At 40.2% G+C, this 10,068-nt stretch overlaps 1 protein-coding gene across 1 annotated transcript in view; it reads right to left on the reverse strand.

Moving 5' to 3' along the window:
• Positions 1-7,608, reverse strand: part of LOC104398674 (ornithine aminotransferase, mitochondrial) — a 10,681-nt gene extending 3,073 nt beyond the window's left edge. Inside the window, exons 1-6 of the mRNA XM_010008809.1 lie at positions 7,380-7,608; positions 6,344-6,568; positions 6,126-6,221; positions 3,872-3,999; positions 2,201-2,323; positions 580-708 (exon numbers count right to left, since the gene is read on the reverse strand). Of these exons, the coding sequence (XP_010007111.1) occupies positions 580-708; positions 2,201-2,323; positions 3,872-3,999; positions 6,126-6,221; positions 6,344-6,568; positions 7,380-7,596 (918 nt within the window). The 5' untranslated portion in view covers positions 7,597-7,608. The remainder of the gene's footprint in view (positions 1-579; positions 709-2,200; positions 2,324-3,871; positions 4,000-6,125; positions 6,222-6,343; positions 6,569-7,379) is intronic.
• Positions 7,609-10,068: the final 2,460 nt, after the last annotated feature.

Here is a 10,068-nt window from a genome sequence, read left to right on the forward strand (position 1 = left end):
AGCAGGAATTTGAGTCATTCCTAAAGGGATAAAATCAGCCATGTGGGATGCCAAACAAGGGAAGTAATGTCAGATGTACAAATATAGATTTATAATCAATATTAAACACATCAGGATTTTTTTTCTTCCTTTACAGAATTTACCTAGAAATTCACTATGTCTGTGATACTCTCCAGAAAGAGTTCCAAAAACTAACCAGTAATTCCAGAATGAAAGGCTGACCCCTGGACACTGACTTCCCAGTCAGGATAATATTCAACTGAAGAAAACAGATCTACCAAATCTCCTCAATTAACTGACAAGGGCCAAAATACCTAAAACTCACCAGCCTAAGAGGATGGTATTTAATTACCTCACCACCCTAACAAGTCAAGTTATCAACACAGAAATTTCAGGATACTATATAACCATTTCTGCTAGGAATGGAACATGATGTATTTCTTATTTTCTTCCCTTTCTCTCACAGGTTAGACTACCTGCATCATCATTCACAGTTAACCTTGTAAGTCAGCTTCGTTTGCCTTCCACTTAACAGATTTTCAGTGTAATTACTTAAATGGGTCTTTCTTTGTTACTTACAGGATATAAGCCACCAGAAAGGGCTTTTCCAAGAAGAACTATATCAGGTCTCACGTTTTCATGGTCCACAGCTAGCATCTTCCCTGTTCTGGCTAAACCAGTCTGTACTTCATCAGCAATAAACAGAACCTTTATAGAAACAGAAGGAAGAAAAATCATACATAAGACAGAATGACTTTCACTCAGATTCCCAGCTTGATTCAAACAACACAGCAAAGTTGTACAGAGTAAGTGAAAGAGCTTCCAGCACACTAAGAACACAAAGGTACTTCCTTTGCTCCTCTAAACCTGCTGGAGATACACACATTCTATGGAATGTGAAACCACTAACAAATGAACATGCTGTCCTCTCTCTCCCTCACATCTTTAGCACATTCTTTTCTGTGCAAGGCATAGTCCACGCAGGGTTTGGACACTGCCCAACCAAAATCTATTTGCAACATAACAATGAGTGAGACTTGCAAAAAGTTAGGATGTTTGTCTTCACTTCCAGTGTATCATTTGTACCCTGACCTTTGGAAGCCTCTGAAAAATGCCACTTTAGCAACCTTGCAGGTCTTGCAGTCTGATGTCTGTGTCTAAATAATTCTGAAAAACTAAATACATTTTTTTATCTTGTTTTCCTAAGCTTCACTATTGTCATGCACTACTATTTGCAAAGTAGCTCTGATTTTTTCTGAGGTATCACAGCAACAATGAAAACAACGTTATTAATTATACATCAATACCTTCCTCTGAATAATTTATGGGTAGCACTTGCAAAATAAGAATCTGAATTCTAATTGGAACAGAGGTCACTGATTTTTAAATCACACAGGCAACAGCGAGGGCATAAAAAGTTGTAAATCAGCAGACCTTTTCCTGTCGTTTTCCCTAGACGTACAAAAGACATGGCCTGGGCCTGTGGGAGAGGCTGACCAGACTGGTCCTGGAAGAAGGCAGCATGCTCCCTGCTGGGGAGAAGTAGCAACTGAAGGACATGGAAGCCAACCTTTCACAGACACAGAATGCAGATCTAATTCACTGTGTCTGAAATTACATATCTAACACTCTGCTTCCAAAACTAAACATTTCTTAGTAGGATTCAGGCAGGGCATGATATCTGGAATAGGAGACAGGAATGCAGTATGAAACAAAATCAGAGAAAAAGACCTTTGCTCTTCAGAGGTCTTAAAAGAACATCCATAAGCAGATGACCATTTTCTTTAGTGTTTCATTCCACAACCCTCTCCACACCATTACTCTTACTAACTCCTGGCAGCTTGTATGAACTGCAGCAATAAGGTCCCTTTATAGCCATGGTAGAACTACTGCAGTAATTGGCCCCTGGCCCAAGAAACTTGTAAGGTGAAAAGAAGATTGAAAGTTAAATAAATTTTAAATAAATGCAGCTTCAAGTACATTCATTAGAAACTCAAACCAGTGACAACATTAAGAAACAGGGAAAATCATGCACTGCTAAGAAGTACTTCCTGGTAAGGTATTGCCAGGAAATACAAGAAGTATCTCACCCTATTCCACTGAAAGAAAAAGAGATTATTAAATAGCACACAAAGTCTTCAACCTGGCATCCAAGACCTGCCAGCACACACAGTGTGTAACATTGCAGCCAATTACTTACATTGTGCTTGGTGCAGAGCTCCCGCACTCCCGTGAGGTAACCTTTGTCAGGAACAACCACACCTGCTTCACCTTGGATGGGTTCAACCATGAAAGCTGCTACATTGGGATCTTGAAGGGCCCGCTGGACAAATGGACAGAGAAACCTTTTTACTCAGGTCAGATTTAGAAGCTCTGGAGATAGATACGTGTAGCAGAATCTAGCTCTGCCCCTGGTGTTCTACCTCAAATGATGAGAGCAGCATTCATGTCAGGCAGTTATCCCTGAGTGCCATGTCAGTTCCAACACAGAAGCCTGTGTCACTGTTTCCCTCAAAAGATCAGCTGGTGTGCTTGCTTGGGAAATTAGAAACCTTCAAAATTGCAAACCCAGACAAGCAGATTATCAGATCAGTTCACAATTTACCTCAGAAATCCACTCAGTTTTGCATTACCCCGTGCAGGACAAACAGTTGCTCAACGCTTCCCTCAAGCAAAAAATGGAGCCTCTCCAGAACAATTTTGTCATCTTAAAGCAAAGTCCACAGCTACATTCTTGCAACATTGAGTTCTAAAAGGTTTACAGTCCGTAAGATTCAAGAGATATGATGATTCCCAGCATGGATTTACTAGAGCTTCTCTCAGTATTGCCCCATAAACAGGACAAATTCAGTTATCAGTCTGATGGACGTGGATCCAAGTTCCCAGTCCACTCAAAGCCTCAATAAAATTGGCTGAAAGTCAGTAAATACTTAGAGGGCTTTCACAATGGGCAGCTTCACATAGGTTCAAATCTGAGTAAGCTTTTCCACACTGCAACTCTAATACACTGAGAGACCTTTGTTTCCTCTAACCAGACACCTAGGAGGCAAGCATCTCTGTCCCACAAACCCTCCAACTTCCACAGCTGACTCACTTGCACTAAGCAGACCCAAAAGGCAGAGAGGACTAACCAATCTGTAGTGCCAGGAGACATGGAGACAACGTACCTAGATGATGGAAAAGTGGCCATGCCAACCTTCCTAGTGTTTCAGGACTGTGTTTGGCTGGAACCCTCTTGCCTCCCACATCCCAAGTCCAGCACCCTATGGCTGCCATCAAGCAAAACCCACCCTTTAATACCTAATCCCACATTATAAGGGTGGGAAATTTTAGACTAATCAAGGTCATCCCTCCCCAACAGCTTTACAGGATGCACCACAGAAAACTTGGGGCAACACAGAGTCACTGTAATTCCAGTAACTTCAGCAAAACAGCAGCCTAGCATGGGTTTAAGGATGCTGGAGAGACCTCTCTGCAACTGCAGTGAATCCTGTCATGTGGTCATTGAAGAATGCACAGCATTTCTGAGGGAAGTAGGTATAGATATTAGAATCCAAGTCCTGCCTTTGGAATGTATTCTACTGGTCTGAATTTCCTCATGGTGTATCTGCTGTTGTCCTGTTGTACACAGAACACCTTAGTGATGTGGGAAATGAAACAGATCACATGGTTTTCCTTTTACATCCTAAAGCAGAGCTTATACACATTTCCTATACACAATTATAACATATATATTTCTAATATATGTCTAGATAGATACCTCTTCATGCCAAAGTAGGTTTTTCAAAGGATAAACTTCTGATTTTCCTGCCTTGCTATTCACCAAAGAGACACTGCAAAATGATTTCTTAGAACCAAAATAGTCAAATACCTCAAGAGCTGGTAGGTCATTGTATGGGATGACTTCAAAACCTGGCATAAAGGGTCCAAACCCATCATAGCTGGATGGGTCAGTAGAACTGGAGATAGCAGACATGGTTCTGCCCCAGAAGTTGCCAGCTATAAAAAAAAATGAAGAGGAGATTGGTACAAATCTGACTAAGAGCCAGAATAATTTATAGGACATCACACTTTCCATCTGGTAATGTGTTTTAAGAATTGTCTAATGTTAGAATATTAGCATCCTTCTGCTAATTGATAGCATTTTATATTGATGCCATATATACATTGTGTTCCTGTATCAAAAGCAAAAGACAAATACACTGTAAGACCAGGCAAGTATACAAAATCAGTTCCCTGAGCTTTCATAGTAGTCTGAAAATGTAACCTAACTTAGGAAGATAACATCTTTTTAAGGAAGGTGTAGAGCTTTTATATAAATATTACTCATTAAATGCAGAAAAGAAAAAAAAATATCACCACCACCCAGAATTTAGTTCTTAAAAATAAAGCTGCCAGTGAACCTAAATCAAAAGGTGATGTTTAAAGGCATTGCTTGTTCTGACCCAAGCTACCCAAAAGAGCTTTTTTCTGCCCAAATGCTGGCTCCTGATAAGAGAAGGATTATTATTTTGTTTCAGTTACTTGGTACATAATTAAATCTTGTAGTTAAGGAGATGGGATCATAATAACTGAGAGCATACCCAGTTTCTCAAGATGAGAAAGCACTTCCTAAAAGTTAACTGACTAATCTGATAAAACAAAATATATATGGAAGAGAAGGAGTGAGAAATGTATTTGTTCACAGAATTCCCAGAAGAGAAAAACAATCTAATCTAATCGCTCCTAGAAATCATAAGGCAACATTCAACTATGGATTTCAAATCATAAATGCTAGTAACAGTTAATAATTCAGCTACTATATGCATGAAAAATAAAAAAAAGTATTTGCAGCTGTAGAAATTAAAAAAAAAATAAGTCAATATTTAACTAGCAAGCTTTATTTGGGAAGGTTTTATAAAATAGAGAACCACTGAATAACATTAGAATTGACAAAAATACTTCGCCTACAATCAAAGAATACCCAAAGTAAGTTATTTTAATTAGAATTTATTTATTTATTTATTTTTAGCAACAACAACAGTCTCTTCAGGAGCACATAATCTCTCCCTGTTGCAGAGCAGGCAGATGAAGGGAGGAATTACACCACACATATATTCAGGATTTTCCAGGGCCCCATATTTACTTTAGCAAGACTGCTTTCTCTTTCATTATCTGATCACAACTCCAATATGGTTTTATTAGGCTAATGCCAAATTCTGGGAGACCTTAAGAATGCACAAGAAAACCACTAGTAAGGAAAGCAGGTTCAACCCAAATGTGGAATCTATAAGAAGGGAGGCAGCAATTTGAGGAATTAATTCAAGGGAAAGGTATATAAAAAACAACCACTTGGGAATAAAAAGATACTGCACTTTAACACCCAAGCAGCAGTTAGAAGAGCATGGAGCACTGAATACACTTTCCATGTGACTTCAGGCAGTCACTCATTAATTTTTGACAACTAAAAAGGTTAAGTAGTACAAATAAGGTCCACTTTATATATTCAATTGCTTTATGAACCACCTAATTAACTAGTCCAGGTTTCCTTCCTGGACTTAACTTCATTGTTGCACTTCCCTTGCAAAAACAGACATTACCAGCACAGCTACCCCCATTGCCACTTGATGCATCCACGTCCACAAGGGAGATTCCTCATAGGAATCATATACATTTCTCTTGCTTTTACAATCACTTTGGTTAAGATCATATGTGTTTCTTAAAGGACATGACATTTTAAAAAATATTTATTGTAACTGCTTAAGGTTCAAATTGAATAGCCAGAAGCATATACAGAATATTTTATTAACTGAATATCTTTAAGACTGAACTTCACAATTTAGAAGGAGGCACTTAGCAAACCTTCAGGTCCTGCAAAGGCTGTTGTAGCCACAACAATAGTTTTTCATCAGACACACCAATTGCAGATATGTGAGTACAACATAACCTGTTACAATAATAGCATCAACTATTAAAATGTCAGAGGTCATAGAGATCTTCCACAGACTGGGTCTAGTGAAAAAACTGAAACAATAAGAATACTGCAAATAATCCCTGCAGCTACTGGAGAAAACAGAGTGCTATGGCCAGAGCCTGGAGCTTTCCTCCTCCTCAGCACCTCAACTCGTAACATGCACTTTACATACCTGCAAAAATAATCTTGGCTTTGTATTTTGGAATCCCTTTCACAGTGTAGGCCCACTTCCGAGCCAATTTGCAGGCAGTTTCTCCAGCTTCCACTCCTAAACCATAAAGCAACACCATGATCACACTTGCACATGAGACAGGCCATCGACACAGTGACAAAAGACACAAAATCATTGAATCTCACAGATAATAAATGAAATTGAATTTTATTTTTTACCTGTGTTCATGGGAAGAACTTTGTTGTAGTTGAACATTTTGGTGACAAGCTCCTCATATTCACCAAGTACATCATTGTAGAATGCTCTGGATGTAAGGGTCAGTTTTTCAGACTGAGCTTTCAGAGCGTTCACAATCTTTGGGTGACAGTGCCCTTGATTAACAGCACTGTAAGCACTCAGAAAGTCAAAATACTTTCTGCCTTCCACATCCCACACATAAACACCTAGGAAAACACAGGTATGGTCAATACACAAAATAAATCAAGCAATAACACAGGACTTAAATCATAGAAACATAGAATGGTTTGGGTTGGAAGGGACGTTAAAGCTCATCCAGTTCCAACCCCCCTGCATGGGCAGGGACACCTCCCACCAGACCAGGCTGCTCCAAGCCCCATCCAACCTGGCCTTGAACATCTCCAGGGAAGAGACTTCCAAAGCCTCCCTGGGCAACCTCTTCCAGCACCTTACTACCCTCATGATGAAGAATTTTTTCCTAATAACTAACCTAAATCTCCCCTCTTTCTGTTTAAAACTATTACCCCTTGTCCTATCACTGCCCTCTCTGGTGAAAAGTCCCTCCCCAGCTTTCCTGGAGCCCCTTCAGGCACTGGAAGGTGCTCTAAGGTCTCTCTGGAGCCTTCTCTTCTCCAGGCTGAACAGCCTTAACTCTCCCAGCCTGTCTCCAGGACAGAGTTCCAATGAACCTTTTCATGTTCACATCAACATTAAGCCTCTCCACATAAAGAAACAAAACACACAAAGTTGCTTGAAACTTCCTCGCTGAGTTATTTGAATTATGGAGATTATCAGAACTTAGACTTCTACTCAGAATAATCATTTCAGAACAATTTTATCAGGAGGCCTTATGCACTATGATCCAGTTCTCTGACCAGCAATCAGCTGCCTTTATTTCATCAGTCACCTCAATCCCACCCCAAAAAAAACCAAAAGTTCAGAAATGTGTTATGCCAAAATCCTTATGTCATGATCCCATCCCATCTACACCACCCAAAGGAAACCTAAATAAAATACCTTTTCCTCTTTCCAAAGCCACAGGGAGTGGGTGATAATTGTGGGCACCAAATTTGGCCTCCCGCTCAAATATGTACTCAGAGGATGCAGATCCTTGAACGTTTTTTTTGGTAGCAACTGAGGCAGCAGAACTCAGGGAGGCAGCAGAACTCAGAGAAGCACAAACACCTCGGGAGAGAGCAGCAAGGCTCTGAGGGTGGGTCAGCTTGGAAAACATTGTTGCCTTCAGCTATGCTGCTCTAGATCTGGAGGGGGACACGGAAATAAAATCACAAGTTAATCATTAGCACCAGGAATACTTCAGAAGAACCCTATGAGGTGAGTGAAGTGGTTGTGCTGCCAGGACTACAGGTTTCTCAACTCTTTTACAATTCAGCCAAGAAAACTTGCATGAAATGCAAATTAATGTGGTGCTAACTTCAAATAAGTATTTTTTTCCTATTTTAACATACACACTTAGAGCAACAGATGCATGTGTGACTCACCAAATCTATGAACTAGTCACATAATTTTTCCTCTAAGAGTTCCTTTCTCATTGTGCCTTACATTGTTACTGGATTTATGAATATAAACTACAATATGAAAGTTTATCAAACTTCTTGTGCTATTGAAATGCCTTTTGTCTCACAAAAATTTCCATAAGACAAATTTCGTCACAAAATCCGAAAACAAATACTACAATCCCAGAAAGATGCACCTGACCCAAACAATGTTTAGTTGACAGTACTATCAAATTTGGGAAAGGATTGACTAGTTTTAAATGAGGTCGGCTTTAAATTTGTGACTTTGTCTGTAAATTGCATTGTTGATTTCATAATGTTGCCACCTACACACACAGCACTCACTATGACCAGCATTTTAAAATCATCAGAAAATAGATGAAAAGTAACAGCATGTCAGAAATTAATGGTCATTATGGCACCCTGTATGTTCTTAGTAAAACTATGTGATTTCCCCTGAGTATATAACTTGGTGCTGTTGATACCTAAGAATAATCTGAGTGTAGAATTTCATGAGACAAATGCATTTGTATTTCCTCCCTATGTATTCACCTCAGTCCATGTGAAGCTCTGCAACAGTCCAGGGAAGGGAAACTGAGCTGGCATTTTAAGAGGAGCTGAAGCAAGGTGTCCTCACAGCACGCAGTAGTGGGGACAGCAAGGAACCACCACGGAAACAACAAGTCCTTTAGCAAGACCACAAATTCTCAAAGCTCAAGTTTCTAGTCTAGCAGAACACGACACGGATACGATGGCACAAAAGGAGGATCCCAGATGGCAATGACATGCAGCCTCCTAGGTAACCTACTCCGTAGCAAACCAAAGAGCTGAGCAACCTTCACACTGCTGCTACCCAACAACTAAAGGATACTGTGATACTTAGCCAAAATACACCTATGAAATATCTACAGGAGAATGCAGGGATGGTTACACAAGGGTGCAACTGTTATTTCAGGCTGCTTGTAGAGACAGAAGTATTAAACCATGGATTTATTCTAAATTTATTTTGGAAAAGGTCTGCACAGGGGTTGTGTCACCTTAAGCAGAGAGGCATTTCTTGCAAAAGACTCCCCAGATACCACGTTGCTGCTCCTCATTTTTCAGCAAGGCCAGAAGACTCTTTTCTGCAACTACTGAAATTAGCCAGGTCATCCATGTCTTTTGGAAGAGTCAGTAGTTTCTGTTCCAGCAACTTCTCAGCTCTGGGCATTCTACCAGCTACCATCAATGCTGTTAAATATCAGCCCATTATGTTAATACTTTTCAAGACTGTTATTCCAAGATTTTGAAAATCACAGACTCTTCTCTGCCCAAGAAAAGTTTTTGAACAGAAACTCAGCTCAGCTACACCACTCAAAATTACAACTTGCTTGATTAATAAAATTTAATTAGTCTGTGACATCCTGTCTCCTGGCACACCTCCATGGCAGAGCAGCTAATTCTGTCACAAGCTTCTATATTTTTGGAGATTTTTCCAGACATTTCTGAAATGAAAGCTGGAGAGAAATTAAACTCTCATCTGCCTTGTATCAGAGCGTTGCCTTTCTGCATGAAGAATTACAAACTACCAGTTTGAGGTTCTTCTTTTACTTCTTTCAGGTTGGAAAAACCCTCACTAGGGATTTTTAAAAGGACTTTGCCCTCCATGAGGAGAAATGACCTGCAGACTATGCTAGTGAGGCCACATCATTTTAGCCAAGGAGTGGGAGATTACATGGGAGGGAAACAGGGAATTTTGGATGCATCTGGAGTTAAAAGCAGAAGAATGAACTGGTTATTAGGCTCAGCAAGACACGATGAACAGAAATTTCAGGAAAAAGGAGAGGCACGGTAAAGGGGGGGGGAGGAACAGAAAAAACCCCAAACTATGAGGAAGTGAGAAACATGCTGATGCCCTGCAGCATGCAGTACCAGAATCAGAAGCCAGGGCATTTCACCAAGTGGAAAAGGTCTTGCATCAGAAATACAAAAGCTACTCAGAGCACAGCTGTAAAACACACTTGAATAACTTGGCTCAACTGTGAGCAAGCATATCCAGACCAGAGCACCCTGCCTGCAGCCCTCAGAGCTCCATTCAATGGTTGCATGCACCCAGTCCCTGGCACACGCTGAAATACACCCCAAGGCTAATGGCAGCTACTATCAAACAGATGAAAAACACTAAGCTTGGCGTTCACACAGCTCCCAGG

Source organism: Chaetura pelagica, unplaced genomic scaffold, assembly GCF_000747805.2.
Source record: "Chaetura pelagica isolate M959 unplaced genomic scaffold, ChaPel_1.0 scaffold102, whole genome shotgun sequence".
Taxonomy (NCBI): domain Eukaryota; kingdom Metazoa; phylum Chordata; class Aves; order Apodiformes; family Apodidae; genus Chaetura; species Chaetura pelagica.